This window comes from Macaca nemestrina, chromosome 5 (assembly GCF_043159975.1).
Source record: "Macaca nemestrina isolate mMacNem1 chromosome 5, mMacNem.hap1, whole genome shotgun sequence".
Lineage (NCBI taxonomy): Eukaryota > Metazoa > Chordata > Mammalia > Primates > Cercopithecidae > Macaca > Macaca nemestrina.
Window position 1 is genome coordinate 10,525,372 of NC_092129.1, and position 20,774 is coordinate 10,546,145.

The 20,774-nt window shown below is 45.2% G+C and overlaps 1 protein-coding gene across 3 annotated transcripts in view; it reads left to right on the forward strand.

The window, feature by feature from the left end:
• LOC105487511 (1-acylglycerol-3-phosphate O-acyltransferase 4) overlaps positions 1 to 10,661 on the forward strand; it is a 145,524-nt gene extending 134,863 nt beyond the window's left edge. For all 3 annotated transcript variants that reach the window (XM_071095942.1, XM_011750973.2, XM_071095943.1), the window contains 2 exons: positions 1,273 to 1,471; positions 4,053 to 10,661. In XM_071095942.1, the coding sequence (XP_070952043.1) occupies positions 1,273 to 1,471; positions 4,053 to 4,147 (294 nt within the window). In that variant the 3' untranslated portion in view covers positions 4,148 to 10,661. The remainder of the gene's footprint in view (positions 1 to 1,272; positions 1,472 to 4,052) is intronic.
• Positions 10,662 to 20,774: the final 10,113 nt, after the last annotated feature.

Here is a 20,774-nt window from a genome sequence, read left to right on the forward strand (position 1 = left end):
GTTTTTGTGTGGCATGCATGCTATCAGCCATGTGCAGCTTTTACAATGGCTGAGGCAGCCGCCCACAATACAACCCGGGCAACTCCCTGTGGCTGCCTGGCTCAGCTCTGCTCCCTGGAGGTGGCTCCTGCCCTGGTCCCCCATCATGGCCAGGACCTGCCCTTAGATGGGCCAGTGGGAATCCTGGTGCCATAGCCGCTTGTTCCCCCCAGTTCCTGGCTCAGCCCAGCTCCCAGCCGCTTGAGCACTCCTGCTGACTGTCGGGTTCCTGGTTCCCTACCTTATATCCGGCAGCTCCTTGTGGCTGAGCCCCACTCCCTGAGCGGGAGCTCCGTGACATGAGACCCCCAGGGAAGGGCCACCGCGTTCTTTTGCAGTGCATTTACGTGGGGCCGAGAGTCCCCTGTTCTCACCCAGGGACTGCAAGGAGCGCCATGAGGGCTCTGGAGTAGCTGCTCTGCAAGCTGCTCGTGACACACACACCCTGGGGGTGGACGTGGACGAGTGCGTGGTTCCCACTAAGAATCTGCTTAGTGGAAGGACGTGAGCCTGTTTACCTTTTCCACGGTCTGACAGTCACTTAAAAGAGTCACCCTGGATACCCAGTCCTGAGTTTGCTGTCACCTCTGAGAGCCATACCCAGCAGCCCACAAGCTTTTGTCATTCATGATGCCTTGAATCACGGCCCTCAGGGCCCTCCAGTGGCCAACAGGGTGGTAGGTGTGGGTGGGCTGCCCCGCAGGAGCCGAGGTGAACTGGCTGGGGAGGCCAGGAAGGCAGGGCATGTGCCGGGCCGGGCTGTGTGGCGAGCTCCTCCTGACTGCGGGTTGGGTCTCCACAGTGTCCCCTGTGGGCAGCTTCGGGGCAGCAGCCACTCCATTCTCCCGCCGACCTGTCGTGGAAGGCACTGCTGCCCCATCAGACACACTGGGGCCTGGGCTCAGGGATGCAGGCACCTGCCCACAGAGGGTGGATCCCAGCTCCAGCCCAGGCTGGCCTGGCGCCAGGCCTCATGCTGCACGCCCTGCACTCAGTGACAGCTGCAGCAGCCCTGCCACTCCCAGTGCCCCTGTGGGAGGGGCGGCCAGATGCAGCATTGAGAAGACAGCAGCTGCCTACAAAGTGCTTTCTGGAAGGAGCCACAGACCCCAGTTCTGCCGAGCCCCCGTGGCACCCGTGTATCTCTGCGATGTGTCTGGGAAGCAGGGCCTCGGGAGGGACCTGCCACTGAGCCCTGTGTGGCGTCTGAGGGTCCTCTTTCCTGTCCCCCAGGATGCCTTTCAGGAGGAGTACTACAGGACGGGCACCTTCCCAGAGACGCCCATGGTGCCCCCCCGGCGGCCCTGGACCCTCGTGAACTGGCTGTTTTGGGCCTCGCTGGTGCTCTACCCTTTCTTCCAGTTCCTGGTCAGCATGATCAGGAGCGGGTCTTCCTTGACGCTGGCCAGCTTCATCCTTGTCTTCTTCGTGGGTGAGTGGAGGGCAAGGGGCTGGGGGGTGCTAACAGCACCACCCTGGGAGAGGTGGCATCAGGGCTGGGACAGAGGCCATCTGTGTAGGCAGTTGTGCCATGGATGAGGAGCAGGCTCAGCTTGCAAATCACAGGGAAAAATTAGACTTCAGGATGAGTACGAGGCCCTTGAATACCAGGCCCAGGACCCACTCTGCAGCCTGGATGGTCCAGCCTCCCACCTGGGGCTGGATTCCACACGTTCCCTCTTGGGTGGTGATGTAGCTGCCACTTCCACTCCCCGACAGCTGCGAGTGCTCCCTCCCCATCCCCTGCAGACAGCTCTGCTCACTGGCATCATTTCCTGTTTCTGAAGAAAGCCCTGTGCTGGAGGCCGGTGGTGATGTAGGGGCAGCTCCCTGCCTTCCTCTGGGGGCGCCTGTGGCTTCTCCTTTGCTGCAGGTGGACGACACTCAGTGGAGACGCTTGCTCACAGAACTTTTCACGCATCTGCGCTGGCCCCAGGTGACCAGGATTCTCGGGCTACTGCTGCTTCTTGGCACCAAGCCTCTGTGCACCCTGCTCCTTGCCTCTGTGGTGGGGCAGCCTGTCGTGCCTGCTTCCTGCCTGTGAACAGCAGGCCCGTGCGTCCTGGAGCCAAGGAAGACTTCGGGGTTTCCCTGTGAAAGGCCCCATCTCCCCAAGCCTGGCATCCTCTCTGAGGCTTTGGAGAGCCCGGGAGAGATGGCACATTGTCCAAGCACACAGAGATCGTGTGCTGCTTTAGATGGACAGGTCTCAGTTATTTTCTGTGAAACACAAAGATGCAGTATGCTCACTATAAAAGGCCCAAGCAATATGCAAGCGCAGAAAATTGAAAGTGTGTCACAACAAAATTCCCATTGAGCCTAATTCCCAGATAATCGTTAATGACAATTTGGTGCACATGCTTTTTCCAGCCTCAAGCAAATGTAAATTCCTATCAGTGGAGTTTCTTCAACTCACCTTTTCACCTAATGAATCATAACCACCAAAACAGGTCACAGCACATAAACCTATCTCATTCATTCCGACTGACCTAACCAATTCTAGAGCATGTGGTTACAGTAAACAAGCTGGCTCCTGTGCCTCACACAGACCCTACTAGTCTTTTGAAAAATTAAGATGCATTTTAATATTAAAAATTAAAATATTAACACCCACACCTTGTAAGGGAAAAAAATAAGAGGATGGAGAAGAAAGCACCTCATCTCCTTAAGGCAGGCCTGGGGGCACCCCCATCCCCCGCCATGCTGCTGAGGCTGGCCAAGGGTCCCTGGTAGGGCGGGGGCAAGCTCAGCCCTTCTCTTCAATAGCAGGCAACAGCAAGGCACACACAGACCCGTGTCCTCTTGGACAGGCCCCTTCAGGATGAAGGCTGCAGACAGGGCCACCCAGGTGTGTAGCGAGTACCAAAAAAAGAAGCTTGAGCACTGCCCAGGGTGCAGTGTGGACACAGGATGTCTCCAGGAGCATCTGAGGAGCTGACTGCCCCGCCCCATCACCCTGAGCCTGCGCCTGACTGCATTCTGCCTTGAAGGACTTTGTGTTTGTGTCTTACTCCTCTTCGAAGGCCACAGGGTTCACGTTTTACTCACTTTTTTCTGCTCTACAAGAATTCCACTCCCACTGCTACTGTTACACTCCACGCAGGAGTCCTCCCGTTTGTAAATGACTCATGGGAGATGCGTGCCTTCTGCTGGCTGGGCTGGATTCGCCCATCCCAGGCTCTTCCATCCATGTCCCAGTTAGTTTATCAACCACGATGCTAATGCTAGGTAACCCTGTGCATCATGATTTAGGGGATTTCATTCACTTGTTTGTCTATCCATTCTTAAACATTTATTATAAACGGACTGTTTTCCAAGCCCCATGCCCAGTGCTGAACACATCAAATGATTACGTCTTGGGCCCTGCACCCAAGGACCTCACCAAATCTGCCCTCTCCAGAGGGAGTAGTTGAAATTGCAACTTCTGAGCATTGGGCCCTGCTTTCCAGCTTCCTATATGAAACTGGGCTCCCACGAGGGTCCTGCCCATTCTCTGGTGTAGGCAAATCCTGCCGTCAGAGGGCAGGGCGGGGATTTTCTCACTGCTGTAACACTTGCACCAAAAGCAGTGCTGAAACTCATTGGGCACTCGGTACTCGAGCTCTTGCATCTTCCAGGCTCCTGGTCTGTTCTTTATAAAACTTCGCCGAACATGCCCTGTTAAGTTCCTGCCCCTCATTTACAAGAGAATCCTCTTTATGTGGGAGCCAGCAGAGGAAGCCAGGGATTTCTCTGAGTCCCTGTGAACAGCTGTGCATGGCTTGCCAAATCGTTCACCTTCAGGGTCCAAGGAGGAAAACCCCCACCAGAGCAGCCTTGCTTTTTCTTAATGTCACACAGATGTCCACACTCAAGGATGACTGTAAAGCTGGGAGGACGATGTCCCCTCAGACCCGCCAGCTCCCAGCTGGTGCTTGTGATTTGTGGCCACGGACCTTCTCACATGCTCTGTGGGCAAATGGGCCTGTAGTCTGTTCGGGCTGCTCCTAAATCTGCTCTCCTTGTCTCTGCAGCCTCCATGGGAGTTCGATGGATGATTGGTGTAACGGAAATTGACAAGGGCTCTGCCTACGGCAACTCTGACAGCAAGCAGAAACAGAATGACTGACTCAGGGAGGCGTCACCATCCGAAGGGAACCTTGGGGAACTGGTGGCCTCTGCGTATCCTCCTCAGTGGGACATGGTGACAAAGGCTGGGTGAGCCCTGCTGGGCACGGCGGAAGTCACGGCCTCTCCAGCCAGGGAGTCTGGTCTGAAGGCCGGATGGGGAGGAAGATGTTTTGTAATCTTTTTTTCCCCATGTGCTTTAGTGGGCTTTGGTTTTTTCTTTTTGTGCGAGTGTGTGTGAGAATGGCTGTGTGGTGAGTGTGAACTTTATTCTGTGATCATGGAAAGGGTATTTTAGGCTGCAGGGGAGGGCAGGGCTGGGGACCGAAGGGGACAAGTTCCCCTTTCATCCTTTGGTGCTGAGTTTTCTGTAACCCTTGGTTGCCAGAGATAAAGTGAAAAGTGCTTTAGGTGAGATGACTAAATTATGCCTCCAAAAAAAAAAAAAAAAAAAATTAAAGTGCTTGTCTGGGTCATCTGTGGTGTATGTTTACATAGACCGCTGCCCCTCCATCCTGCCCTTGCCCATGGCTTTGGTGTTTCAGATCCTGCCCACAGGAGGCAGCAGCCGCGGAGGTGTGGGCAGTTGAGAGGGGTGGGCGGCCAGCACAGCTCCTTGTAGGAGACAGGTCCAGGTGCCCATGAGCATTTATGAGGGCAGAGATGGCAAGCACGTGCGTGGAGACCAACCAAGCGTGTCCCTGGCACACAGCAAGGGAGAGGCTCGCTAGGTGTCTGCAGTGCAGTCTCCCAGCCTAAGTCTTGAAGATGTGCCCAACTCCCTGAGGAAACTGATGGTGAAATTGAACATAAACGTCATGAACCTATAGCCTGGGCACTCTGTAGTGATTTGTGAGATGAGCTTGCATCGACTGTTCCTCTCAGCAGTGACAGCCAAAGTCACCCCTAATAAAAGGCAGGTTCACTTTATAAAATGCCTCGCCCCTTCCCAGCATGTAGCGCTTGTCTGCAGCCCTAAAGGTCCTGCTCTGATCAGGGTCAAATCGGAGCCGACATCCCATGTACAAAAATCCCCCAGGCTTCTGCCTGCCTTCCGGGCTCCTGTCCGCTCCCATTTTACTCCATGGAAGAGTTCCGCCGGGAGCATCTCCAGTGGCCTTTGCAGACTGCTGTCAGCCAGCGGCTGCCAAAAATGCAAAAGAAGAAGAAACGAAAAGCAGTGCTATTTTTGCAGAACAATTAAATACTAGCTATTAAGTCATCTTAGGCCAAAACACCAAAGGCACTTGGACCGGTGGGTATTTGGAGCATGAGTTAGGCAGGATACGTCTTTCCCCTGGTGTGCAGCTGCAAGTTGCCGAGAAAAACTGCCTGTGTTGCTGTGGTAACAGGAGAAGGAATGAACTGCTCCATACAAAAACTGGCCAAACATTATAAGGCCTATTCTACGCAGTCATGTTTTTGGCTATTTGCTCATTTAGTCATTAAGTGTTTACCAAGCACAACCAAACTAGATAAGCCAAGGAGTTACGAGACAGCTCTAGAGACGTTCCCTCTGCTTACAGGACAATAATGCATTGTTGATACAAATGAATTCGAATCTGCAGAAGTGAAAAAGAAAACAAATCCTGGCTGACTTGTGGGAAGAGCTGACTGCAGAGCCCAGGGCTTGAGTTAACCAGCTTGCGGCCCTGCAGGCAGGCTTGATGGGAGCGCCCAGCACATCTGCCCATCCCGCACAGGGACATGAAGCACCGTGTGCGGACATCTGTGGGCAAAAGCCCAGGACATGACCTTGGGCAAGAGGGGCCCTTGGAGAAGTGGAGGTGTGCATGGTGCATAGCATTGTGTGTCTGTGAACATGCCCTGGTGGGCCTGTGCCTGGATTATCAGGCCAGTCGCTCGGGGTCCATGATGCTGAACTCTGCAGCTCATTGGCTGTAGGATTTGGGTGAGACACTTTTCCTTGCTGACTTAATTTCCCCGTCTGCAAAATGGGGGTGATGATATCTACCTCTTGGGGTGTGTCAAGGGTAAAAGAGACACACTTTAAGAATCCTAAAGCACTAAGCCAAGGGTGAAAGACAAGAAAGCTGCCTCTATGTTGCTACTTCTCAAAAACGCTCAGAAATTTTCCTGCCGTACTAAAAATGTGTTATTTTTCTCATCGTCATTCTTCCACTCAACACAGAGGTAATCTAAGTTCTCAAAACATAGATCCAGGGGCCCATAGACATTCAGTTTTCTTCTGAGTTGGCTCTGGTATCACACAAAACACAAGCAAGCAAACAGGCTGCCTGCTAGGGCCTTGGGTGCCAGGCTGGAGGAATGCAGGCAGAATTCTCTTAGGAAATAACTAAGCACTAAGTTCTGAATTGCCTTAGAGCCGAAAGAGAATGTGGCGTGCTGGGGAGGGATCTGGACCTCTTTCTCATCAGTCATTTGACCTGTCCACAAAGAACCATGTTGTTATGCGGCCTGGGAACCTGGTTTCCTTCCACCCTGCACCCTTAATGACACAGACAACCACGGGTACTCCTGGACAGAAGCTCATCACTCTTCCTCTGGTATTTTCACCCATGTTCAGGTCACACGGAGGTCACCATCTCCTCAGCAGAGAACTGCTTTGGTCCCCAGGGTGTTAGTTTTTCTACGAGGTGAAAACCCATGGAGCTTAAGCCATCTTTTTGTCCCCTAAGTAGAGCTCCACAGACTAACAGCTACACTTCCTGTCTTTTCCACCTTTCCATCTCATTCTGGCTTAAAGCTTATCGCACTACTGAGAGCCTGTTCTGTAATTCAAGGTGGCAGAGAAAAATACAAACCTTGAGTGAAATCTGGAGAGCGATGCAGGGTCATCCCCAGACATGAAGGGCCATATCCTAGGCAACTCCTGCAGCTTATAGAGGCAGGCAATTTAATGGACTTCTTCCAGGAAACGCAGCCCACGGGGACTCTATTAAAAGACACCAACCATTCGGAAGATGCAGCTTGAGGCCTGGGGGACTGGACTGATTCTGCCACTGTAAAGTGAACATGATTAATCGGGAGGAAGAAGTAAGGCACTCTGTGAGTTAGTCTTCCACCCTGTTGACTTTGACAGAGAGAAAACCAACTTTTTTCATATGATCACACAGTAGTACTGGAGTATTTCTTGACTGCTGTATTCCCTAAACAAATGCATGCAAAGCCTTGTAAAAGTAGCTGATGATTAAAAAAAAGTTAAAACATTAGGGTTTTTCTAATATATCCATATGTGGGACAGTGATTTAAATGTCATCAATTGTCCAGTCAAAACTTGTAATAGTTGATGTGGAAGACACAAAGAAGGCCCCACTGGAGTGGAGGAGTGGTCTGGCTGGTCCCCAAGCAAAACAGAATGGGCTTCGCATAGGCTTTAGAACTTATTCGTAAATATTGACAGAAGTGTGACGAAAGGTATCCAGTGAAGATTCTCTAGGGTCCCTACTCCTGCTCAAAACAAGAGATTTATTCCAGCTTTCTCTAAAGCAATGGTCCAGACTTTTCACATACTTACTAGGTTAAAGAGAAAATAAAAACAAATACTTTGGTTTGCACGTCTCTTGAGGGGCCCTAGGATGTATGGAGGAATATTTAGAGGAATATTTGTGACCTGCCATTTGTGTTTAAAAGAACATGAAAGCAAGACAGGCCCTAAACTGCCTGTGTCTGTAGCTGACCAGGAGGCCACTGCTTCCTTCCCCCAGAGCTTCAAGGAAAGCCCCCCCAAAATGCAACTCTCCAAGGTCCTGTGGAGTAGTCCCCTCATAATGCCTCCATCACACCTGTGTCTTACGATGCCTTAATTGACGAAGCTCCTAAGTGATGTTTACAGAGAAGGAAATACTAAGCAAGCCCACGTGCAACACGCTCACAGTGTGCTAGCTTTGCCATGCTTTCTGACTCTTCTGGTCCTAGTCACACCTCGGCGCAGGGGGCAGAAGCGGCCGAGCTATGCCGACAGGTGCTGCTGAGAGCGAGCAGCCGTTCAGCCGAGAAGGCGTTTCTCGGTGAGGGCACGTGAGCTGGCATTCCAGGCTGCTGAGTGCTGCATCTGCAGGTGCACTGCGTTGCTTCACGGAGTGTTCAGAAGAGACCAGCATCTTGAATTTCAGGCCCTGGGCTCGTTCTTTGCCTCTGCCAAGGGACCATTAAGGGGCTTCAAGCCAGCTGCTGAAATTCCCGCTTTTCCGGATTTTTCCCCATCTATATAAGGATATGGTAGCTGTGTGGGCAAGAAATTGGTTGCATCTCAGAAGGGTGTTTCCCTACAAATATCTTCAGGAATTTAACTGAAAACAATTTTTAGAATTTTTTTTTTTTTTTTTGGCCAGTATGAATGAAGCTGAAGTCACATCCTGAATGTGCATGCTAGACAAAGGGTAAGCAAGCAGTCTTTACAAACACCAATCCCTCTGCACTCCAAAACCGGAGCCCGTAATGAAGGCCCAGGGTGCAGTCATCACGGAATCCCCTAAGCCAGCACGGGGTCTGATGCCTCTCTAGGCATTAGCACATCCCAGCACTGGAATTCACATCCTCGGCGTCCCCGCCTCCTGCATCCAGGGCTTCGGTTGAGCGTTTCCGGAGTGTCGAGTACATTTAAACATAAACCAAATACTCCAGGGTTTTGACCTGTCACAATGGCTTTTGAAAACAACAGACGTACAACTTGAGAGAAGGACTTGATGGACTTCTTAGGCCGAGGACTAAGGACACGTTGCTGTTCCTCTTGGTCCAGGACATTCAATACCATTTACAGCATTCGTCACCAACTGGCACAGTATCGATCACGGCATTCAACTGTTTGAAATTACTGCTATTTTGGTCAAAAACTAAGAAATCAGAAATTGCACCTACACAGTGTGTCTCCTCATTGGAGTCCCATCTCTGAGCACAGGGATGGGTTCCTGAGCTCATGGCCCCGCCCTGCGCCCCAGCAGGGACCTCCGTGAATAGTGACTGCACGAAGGGGACACTTACTAGAGGCCTGAGTAATGGAATGTCAATTCGCTTCTGCTTCCCTTTTCTAAAAAGGAACCACCTTTCTTAAGAAGAATTAGGCCAAAATAAACTTGAGTACTTTGCACAGTCAATACTTTGAAGTTTCAGAGTTACCAGTGAAATAGCAAAGCTGTTCTCTGGGAAAGGACATCCAGGTTCCCACCCAGGGCTTCCTCAGCTCCTGCAGCCTCATCCTAGTTTAATATGAAGGTTGTGAATGGGTTAAAAAGCAGTTCTTAAGCACCTACTTAGATCCTTTTTCAGTATCTGGAAAGACCACCCAGGGCTGTGTTAGTAAAGCTTTTCACTGGGTAAGAGTCATACAATTTTTACATTTGATTTTTTGTTTTTTAAACAAGGCAGTCTTGTTTTACATGTTGGAATGACTAGATATTTTTGACATTTCTGGCACCTCTGGTTCTGTTGAATTTTAAGGGAGGTGAGTGGTACGTCCACAAAGTTAAGATTGCTGCATAATAATTCCTTTGCATTTCCAAAATAAAGTATACAAATGTCACTTTTCCTTTTCTATTGCATAGTACTAGTTTTAGCCAGATCTTTGCCAAACATTCTAGGAAATTCAGAAGAGTCATCCATGGAATTTCGGAATGCCATTCTCTCTGTATCTTTGCAGATGATGAGGAAGGAAAGTTGATGAACTAGTACAGGATGGCTCAGACTTGTAAAGTGTCTAAGTCACAACGCTGCAGAGCCAGCTTCTGGGTAACAATGGCATGGCTTGGGCTGAGCCAAGGCTACAACTGGAGCTTCCTTACTCGCATCTGAGGCAAATGCCAGCAAGGCTGGCCCAGGCTGCCCACAGTCAACAGATGTTCACGGGAGACGGAGCAGCCGCTCTTTTGCTTGTTCTGTCAAGGAAAGAGATCTAACCATGGGCAAGGGTGGAACACACATGGTTCAGCTCAGGGAACGAGTTGCTCTAAGTGAACAATGAATTCTTACCTCTCAGCCTGTATCAGTTGTCCCCAGGGTTCATGATTATTGTGAACCACTAAGGGATGATCTTTGAGGAAACAGACCTGGAGGGAGGCAATTTAAGGAGGGAAAGTGAGTGGCTTTTACAGACTGCTTTGCAGCCACATTCAGGAACAGATCATTAAATGGATGACTTTTAGGTACATAAAAGCAAGCAGCAATGGCTAGGAGAGAGCAAAGATGCCCTAAGAATGACATCAGACTGACCAAATGTGCCTTTTCAAATAAGTTATGAGAACGAATGAATTGGAATTATAGCAAGGTATTGGACAGAACCATGCTAGTCTTTGAGAGAATGTGTGGATTCCGTGGATGTTTGGATTGAATGAATGGTAACTTTTTAATGTGAAACAGAGAACTGATAATATGGGCTGTCATGTCAACCTAGGGTACTGTCGCTCTGTCATGTGTAGCAATCTTTCCAAATTTTTGCTGGTGGGTTGAACAAAGATAAAACTAATAAAGTATGTGTGGATACCACTAGACAGCACAGCTTACTGGATTGGATGAAATAAAATTGACTGAAACTTTAACTTGGAAAAATGCACATCTCTACACTGCCTCACCCAGTATCTTCAGGGAAAGTGGGACGGCCCTGCAGTGGACCCCTGCTACCTCCCTTGCCTGGTCTGGGTCATTCTAGCCCTTTGCACCAGTGCACCAGGGCGCCCCCTCCCCCGCCTCTTCCAGCTTTACCATGATGCCATGCTCTCCCCGCCCCTCTCCCCAGGCTTCACTGTCTTTCTCCCTCCTTATGACTGCGTTCCTCAGAGCCTTTCCCTGAACTCCCCTCTCTAGGCCAATCCCCCATCATCTCTCACCAGGATGAGAGAAAAGGGCTGGGGGTGGGGCTGGGGTGGGGGCATGTCTCACATTTAACTACCTATTCAAGGTCTGTCTGTCTCCCTGATTACAGACTATATAGTCCATGAAGGCAGGGATGTCTGTTTCGTTGCATTAGGATTAGTATAAATCCACGGCACAGAATGCAGTGCTCTTGCTGTCGGAACACCTACAGTAAGCGTCGGTTCTGACATTCTCTAAAAAGGTATTGACAAACTGAAGCGAGGCCGGGGAAAGCCAAGGCAGTTTTAGAAAACTATTACAGAAGGAACTTGGGAAGCAGAGGTGAATGACTTACAGTGAGGGGAGACAGCAATATTCAAATACGTACAGGAATAGTCAAGTATAGAGAGCACGCATAAGCAATATGATGAGGTTGATTTCAGCCCAAAACAAAAAAAAAATTTTTACAGTAATTAACTCTGAAGTGGAAGCACAGGCAATCGAGGAAGATTATGAGTAAAGAATAAAATGCAATAGAAACAGTAGATCCTGGAGTTGTGTGACAAAGGAACCCCATCGACTTTGAGGAGGAGAGATGACATGAGAATGCATGGTGGGTAGAAAACCACTGAAGTTGCACATGTGTCTGCAGTAAGTCACTCTGCAACAGGAATGATTCCAACGGACTAAGAACAAACCACCTAATGATATATGAAAAGAACTGTGCTCCTATGGCTGACAACAGCTGTCTGAAGAAGAGAAAAAGTGATTTGACAAAATGCCAGAACACTGGAGCCGGGTACCAGAGGACTCGCCTCAGAGTGGAAAGCCTGTGACCCTTCTGCGAATTCGGGGGAGGCTGGGAATGCGCGAGGCTATTAGGTTACAGGGATGGATGATGATAAACATTTCAAGTGGTACATGTCACGGGAATTTCCATCACAACGTTAAATCAGTGACTCGCCATGACCTCAGACACCACACTAACAAGTTACCTGCTTCGGCACATGGCCAATAACAAATTGATCCCTTCCGGGAAAATATGCTGATCTTCCTTTTAACAGGAAAAAAAAGAGCAAGCTTCAAAGGACAGACTCATACTCCCATAGGTAGAAATACAGTCTTCAACAGCAAGCTGAAACTCCTCTTGGCCGTTTTGGACTTTTGTGAAAGCTTTTAACACCTAAACAGAGTCTGTAAACATACAGGAATGTCCATGGATCTTAATGGCTGCTGTGCCCTGGGAGATGACACCTCATTTCCGGTGTCACAACACAACATGCCTTTGAAAGTCCTGCTTTAGAGCTGCCTTCAGTATCCTGTATAAGCCCAGGAAACCAGTCTTGTTATCTCACAGCGACCACACCTGAGCAGAGTATATTCCACCTTTTTACTGCAGTACAGAAAACGAGGTAGCATTACACATCCAGCTCCCAGAGGGGATTGCTTCTGAAAGAGGATACTCTTTTATATAAACTCTGCTAGACTAAGAAGAATATACTGTTTCTTAATTTTGTTTAGTGTTCTAGAGCGGGGGTTAGCTGATTCTGGCTACAGCCCACCCTGGCCTGCAGCTTGCTTTGTAAATAAAGTTTTGCTGGGCACAGCCACTTCTATTCACCTGCACATGATCTATGGCTGCTTCTGTGCCACAACAGCAGAGCTGAGTTGTTGTGACCAAGACTGTATGGACCACAAGACCAAAAATATTCACTCTGTGGCCCTTTCCTGGAAAGGGCCGCCAACCCTGCGCTAAGGAATATAATCCCAGCAGGCTGAGGCTGATATGTAGAAGGGGGGAAAAAAAAGCTACTCCTTGATTTTATATTATTACTTTTTTTTTTTTCATATTGAGAACCCACCTTTAGAATGTGTTTCAGATATAAGCTCTATTTACAAACTATTTTAAAAAATGGTCTGAAAGATTATTTTTACCATCATTTTTGTCTTGACCACATTCTGTCTCAAGAAACTTTTAAAAAGATGAATAAATTAAACCCAAAGCATGCAGAAGGAAGGAAAGAATAAAGATGAGTATGGAAAATAAAAAGGGAAACCAGCAAAACGAGAGTATTAATGAAATCAGAAGTTGATTCTTTGAAAAGACTAACAAAATTGAATATTAGCCAAGAAAAAGAGAAAACACAAATAAAAGCTGACATCACTACCAGCCTTATAAAAATTAAAAGTAGTATTAGGGAATACCATGAACAACTGTATGTCATGGTCAGCTAAATTAGACAACTCAGCTAAAATGGACAAATTCCTACAGACTTAAATTACTGAAACTAGAGGAGAAAGAGTCTGGAGAGGGCAAAGGGCAAAGGGCAGATGGGAGGCAGGACTAACGTGCAGCTCCCATTCGGATGGACAGAGCAGTGTGTGGAGACCCACATCATCAACTTTTGCTCCAAGAACTACACGTGCCAGGAAAGCGAAGAGAATCCACAGACCCTCTGAAGGAGATGGATTGCCACTGCAGGCTCTGTGGGCGGCGGCAGAACTGTGAGTGCTAGCTTTCTTAGCGGGGAGCCTTGTAGCCTGGGGCAAGTTCTCAGCCGGTTCACTGGCTGCCTGGAAGTAAACTCCCTGCTCTTGTTGGGGACATGGTGGGAATGATACCAGCCTTCTGGGAGCTGGGTGAGGCCTGTTACTGCCGGCTTTCCCCCGCTTCCTGGGTGACCTGAGTGACACAGCAGAGGCAGCCACAATCCCCCTTGGAACATAACTTCATTGGCCTGGGAACCATACCCCCGTCCCCCACAGCAGCCACATCAAGTCCTGCCCAAGGAGAGGCTGAGCTCAGACCCGCTTAACCCTGCCTCCATCTGATGATCTTTCTCTACTTGCCCTGGTAGCTGAAGACAAAGAACATAATGTCCTGGGAGCTCTAAGGCCCTGCCCACTGCCTCATCTGCCCCATACCACCACAGCTGACACGCTTTTCATCTGCCCTGTACCACCACAGCTGACACGCTTTTGAAAGCACCACCTCCTGGCTTGAGGCCAACCAACACAAAACCAGCTCACTTAACAAAAATAAAACCAAGGACCCTCACAGAGCCCACTTCATCTCCCTGCTGCCTCCACCAGAGCAGGTGCTGGTATCCATGGCTGAGAGACATGAAGACAGATTACATCACAAGACTCTTTGCAGACACTCCCCAGGACCAGCCCAGAGCCTGGGAGCTCCACCGGACGGCTAGATCCAGAAGAGAAATAACAATCACTGCAGTTCAACCCTCAGGAAGCCCCATTCCTCGGGGAAAGGGGAGACCACCGCATCAAGGGAGCACCCCGTGGGACAAAGGAATCTGAACAGCAGTGCTTGAGTCCTAGATCTTCCCTCTGACATAGTCTATTCAATTGAGAAGGAACTAGAAAAACAATTCTGGTAATATGACAAAACAAGGTTCTTTAACACCCTCAAAAGATCACACAAGCTCACTAGCAGTGAATCCAAATCAAGATAAAATCTCTGAATTGCCAGAAAAAATTTCAGAAAGTCAACTATTAAATCAAGGAGGAACCAGAGAAAGGTGAAGTCCAACTTAAAGAAATAAAATGATATAGGATATGAATGGAAGAATCTCCAGTGAAGTAGCCTAAATAAAAAACAATCACAACTTCTGGAAATAAAGGACACACTTAGAGAATTGCAAAATGCACTGGAAAGTATCAACAATAGAACTGAACAAGCAGAAGAAACAATATCAGAGCTTGAAGACAAGGCTTTCCAATTAACCCAGTCTGACAAAGACAAAGAAAAAGAAAGAATTAAAAACAATGAACAAAGCCCAAAGCCTCCAAGAAGTTTGGGATTATGTTAAACGATCAAACCTAAGAATAACTGGTGTTCCTAATGAAGAAATCTAAAAGTTTGAAAAACATATTTGAGGGAATAATCAAGGAAAACTTCCTGAGCCTTGCTACAGATCTAGACATCCAAATAAAGAAGCTCAGAGAACACCTGGGAAATTTATCACAAGAAGATCACTGCCTAGGAACATAGTCATCCGTTTAATGTCAAGATGAAGGAAAGACTCTTAAGAGCTGTGAGGCAAAAGCATCAGGTAACCTATAAAGCAAAACCTATCAGATTAACAGCAGATTTCTCAGCAGAAACCCTACAAGCTAGATGGGACTGGGGTATTATCTGTAGCCTCCTTAAACAAAACAATTATCAGCCAAGAATTTTGTATCCAGCAAAACTAAGCATCATATATGAAGGAAAGATACAGTCTTTTTCAGACAAACAAATGCTGAGAGAATTCGCCACTACCAAGCCAGTATTACAGGAACTGCTAAAAGGAGCTCTAAATCTTGAAACAAATTCTGGAAACACATCAAAACAGAACCTCTTTAAAGCAGGAATCTCACAGGACCTATAAAACAATGAAAAAAAAAGGTATTCAGGCAACAAATAGCACAATGAATAGAATAGTACCTCTAAGGTCACTATTAACATTGAATGTAAATGGCCTAAATGCTTCAGTAAGATACATAATGGCAGAATGGCTAAAAATTCACCAAGCAAGGTTCTGCTGTCTTCAAGAGACCCACCTCACACATAAAGACTCATATAAACTTAAGGTAAAGGGGTGAAAAAAGACATTCCATGAAAATGGACACCAAAAGCAAGTAGGAGTAGCTATTCTTATATCAGACAAAACAAACTTTAAAGCAACAGCAGTTAAAAAAGACAAAGAGACAGGAGGCTGAGGCAGGAGAATAGCTTGAACCTGGGAGGCAGAGGCTGCAGTGAACTGAGATCACACCACTGCACTCCAGCCTGGGCAACAAGAGTGAAACTCTGTCTCAAAAAGAAAAAAAAAAAGGGACAAAAAAGGACAAAGAGGGACATTATATAATGATAAAAGGACTAAACCAACAGGAAAATATCACAACTCTAAATATATATGCACCTAACACTGGAGCTCCCAAATTTATAAAACAATTACCACTAGACCTAAGAAATGAGATAGACAGCAACACAATACTAGGGGGAACTTGGATACCCCACTGATAGTACTAGACAGGTCATCAAGACAGAAAGTCAACAAACAATGGACTTAAACTATACCCTAGTACAAATGGACTTCACAGTTATTTACAGAATATTCTACATACCCAACAACTGCTCTATTCAATCAGCACATGGAACATTCTCCAAGACAGACTACATGATAGGCCATAAAACAAGTCTCAAAAAATTTAAGAAAATCAAAATAATAGCAAGTACTCTCTCAGACCGCGGTGGAATAAAATTGGAAATCAACTCAAAAAGGAACCCTCAAAAACATGCAAATACATTGAAATTAAATAACCTGCTCCTGAATGATCACTGGGTCAACAATGAAATCAAGACAGAAATTTAAAAATTCTCTGAACTGAACAATAATAACGACACAACCTATCAAAACCGAAAAGGTGGTGCTAAGAGGAAAGTTCATAGCATTAAATACCTACATCAAGAAGTCTGAAAGAGCACAAACAGAAAAGCTAAGGTCAGACCTCAAGGAGCTGGAGAAACAAGAACAAACCAAACCCAAACACAGTAGAAGAAAAGAAATGACCAAGATCAGAGCAAAAGTAAACCAAATTGAAACAAACAAAAAAATACAAAAGATAAATGAAATAAAAAGCTAGTTTTTGAAAAGGCAAATAAAATTGATAGACCAATTGCAAAACTAAGGAAAATAGGAAAAGAGAAGATCCAAATAAGCTCAATTAGAAATGAAATGGGAGATATTACAACTGATACCACAGAAATACAAAAGATCATTCAAGGCTACTATGAACACCTTTATGCACATAAACTAGAAAAATCTGGAGATGGATAAATTCCTGGAAATCTACAACTCTCCTAGATTAAATCAGGAGAAATAAAACTCTGAACAGACTAATAACAAGCAGTGAGACTGAAATAGTAATAAAAAAATTGTCAATACAAAAAAAGTCCAGCTCCAGACAGATACACAGCTGAATTCTTTCAGACATTCAAAAAAGAATTGGTATCAATGCTATCGACACTATTCCAAAAGACAGAAAAAGAGGGAATCCTCCCTAAATCATTCTATGAAGCCAGTATCACCCTAATACCAAAAGCAGGAAAGGACATAACAAAAAAAAAACAACAACTAGACACCAATATATCCCTGATGAACACAGATGCAAAAATGCTTAACAAAAAACAAGCTAACTGAATTAAACATGAATCTTTATTAAAAAGATAATCCACCATGATCAAGTGGGTTTCATGCAAGAAAGCAGGGATGGTTTAACATCCACAAACCAATAAATGTGATACACCACATAAACAGAATTAAAAACAAAAACCACATGATCATCTCAATAGAAAAAGTGTTTGACAAAATGCAGCATCCCTTTATGATTAAAACTCTCAGCAAAATTGGCATAGAAGGGACATACCTTGAGGTAATAAAAGCTACCTATGACAAACCCACAGCCAACATTATACTGAAGGGAGAAAAGCTGAAGGCATTCCCCTAAGAACTGGAATAAGACAAGGATGCCCACTTTCACCACTTCTGTTCAATATAGTACTGAAGTTCTAGCCAGAGCAATCAGAAAAGAGAAAGATATAAAGGGCATCCAAGTTGGTAAAGAGGAAATCAAATTCTTGCTGTTTGCTTTATGATGAAGGTATACTTAGAAAACCCCAAAGACTCCTCCAAAAAGCTCCTAGAACTGGTACATGAATTCAGCAATGTTTCCAGATACAAAATTAATGCACGCAAATCAGTAGCCCTACTATACACCAACAACGACCAAGCTGAGAATCAAATCAAGAACTCAACCTCTTTACAATAGCTGCAAAAAACAAAAACAAAAACAAACAAAAATACCCACTGAACCGAGGAGGTGAAAGACCTCTAAAAGGAAAAGTACAAGACACTGCTGAAAGCAATCGCAGATGGCACAAACAACTGGAAACAAATCCCCGGCTCATGGCTAGGCAGAATCAATATTGTGAAAATGACTATACTGCCAAAAGCAATTTACAAATTCAATGCAATTCACATCAAAATACCACCATCATTCTTCACAGAACTAGAAAAAAAGAAATCCTCAAATTCATATGGAACCAAGAAAGAGTCTGTATAGCCAAGGTGAGACTAAGCAAAAAGAACAAGTCTGGAGGCATTACATTACCTGACTTTAAAATGTAAGGCCATAGCCACCAAAACATTATGGTACTACTGGTATAAACACAGGCATACAGACCAATGGAACAGAATAGAGAACCCAGAAATAAAGCCAAACACTTAGTTACAGTCAACTGATCTTTGACAAAGCAAACAGAAATATAAAGTGGGGAAAGGATACCCTATTCAATAAATCCTGCTGGGATAATTGGCAAGGCACATGTAGAAGAATGAGACTGAATCCTCATCTCTCACCTTATACAAAGATCAACAAATCTAAGACCTGAAACCATAAAAATTCTAGACAGTAACATTGGAAAAACCCTTTGAGACATCGGCTAAGACAAATAACTTTATGACTAAGAACACAAAAGCAAATACAACAAAAACAAAGGTAAACAGATGGGACTTAATCAAACTAAAAAGCTCTACAAAGCAAAAGAAATAATCAATAGAGTAAAAAGACAACTCACAGAGTGGGAAAACATCTTTGCAATCTATACATCCGACAAAGGACTAATATCCAGAATCTACAAGGAACTCAAACAGATCAGCAAGAAAAAAAAAACAAAAAAAACAAATCCCATCAAAAAGTGGGCTAAGGACATGAATAGACAATTCTTAAAAGAAGATACACAAATGGCCAACAAACCTACAAAAAAATGCTCAACATCACTAATGATCAGAGAAATGCAAATCAAAATCACAATGAGATACTACCTTACTCCTGCAAGAATGGCAATAAAAAAATTAAAAAAATATAGATGTTGGTGTGGAGGTGGTGAAAAGGTAACATCTTTACACTGTTGGTGAGAATGTAAACTAGAACAACCACTATGGAAAACAGTGTGGAGATTTCTTAAAGAACTAAAAGTAGATCTACCATTGGATCCAGCAGTCCCACTCCTGGGTATCTACCCAGAGGAAAAGCAGTCATTATATGAAAAAGGTACTTGCACATGCATGCTTATAGCAGCACAATTCACAAATGCAAAAATATGGAACCAGCCCAAATGCCCATTAGTCAATGAGTGGATAAAGAAAATGTAGTGTGTATGTATGTATGTATGCATGTATGTGCATGGATACTACTCAGTCATAAAAAGGAATGAAATAACAGCATTTGCAGCAACCTGGATGGAACTGGAGTCCATTATTCTAAGTGAAGTAACTCAGGAGTGGAAAACCAAACATCGTGTGTTCTCACTCTTAAGTGGGAGCTAAGCTATGAGGACGCAAAGGCATAAGAATGATACAGTGGACTTTGGAGACTCAGGGGAAAGTGTGGGAGTGGGGTGAGGGATAAAATAGTACACACTGGGTACAGTGTACACTGCTCGGGTGATGGGTGTACCAAAATCACAGAAATCACCACTAAAGAACTTATTCATGTGACCAAACACCACCTGCTCCCCAAAAACCTATTTAAATAATTTTTTTAAAAAGCTGCACACACGCATACACAGAAATAAAGTCCAAATAGACCTGCAAGAAGCAAAAAGACTGGATTAGTAACTTAAAATATTCCCCAAAAGAGAACTCACTCATGCCTAGCTGGTTTCACTACTGAATTCTATCAAACATGTAAAGCAATTTGGTTAAAAATACACACACACACACACACACACACACACACACACACACACACACACACACACAAACACACACACAACCAATCCTTCACAATCTCTGAGAAAACAAGAGGGAAATTTCCAAACTCACTCTATAAGGCCAGCATTATCCTGAAAACGACATCAAAAGAAATAAAACTATAAGAGCAATATCCTTCATATAACATGGAAGCAAAGGTCCTCAACAAAATAACTGCAAATGAATGCAGCAACACATAAAAAGGAGTACACCCAATGATCAACTAGGACTTATCCCAGGAATATAAGATTGAGTTAACACCCCCAAATCAATTAATGTAATATACTATAATACAACACAGTAAAGTGCAAAACCATACAGTCATCTCAATAAACAGCATCTGACAAAATAAAACACCCATTCATGACAAAAACTCTCTCCACAAACCAGAAATAAAAGGGAACTTCCTCCAATGGAAAAAGGGCATTAATGAAAAACCTGTAACACCATACTTAATGGTGAAAGAATGAGTAATTTCCAGCTAAGATAAAAATGTCAAAAATATGACAAGAATGTCCATTCTCATCACCACTATTCAACACTGTACTGGAAGGTCTAGCCAGTGCAATTAAGCAAGAAAAAGAAATGAAAGGTACCTAGAGTGTAAAGGAAGAAGTAAAACTGTTTTTATTCATGGAAAACATTATTTTATTTGTAGAAAATCCTATGCAGCCTATAAAAACAATAGAACTATAAACTGAATTCAGCATAGGATGAGAGATAAACATAAAAATCAATTTTGTGTGTGTGTGTGTGTATATATATACATCCACTCTCTGTGTGTGTGTGTGTATATGGGGGGGCAATGAACAATCTGGAAATGAAATTATTATTTTCACCCATAGTAGCAATAAAAAGAATACTTAGGAATAAACTTAACAAGTTCAAGAGGTATACGACAAAAATCACAAAGCAGTGCTGAAGAAATACCTAAATAAATAGAGATATATCCTGTGTTAAGATTGAAAGACTTAAAATTAAGAAAACAATACTCCTCAAGTTGTTCTACAGTTCTATGTAAGCCCAATCCAAATCACAGGT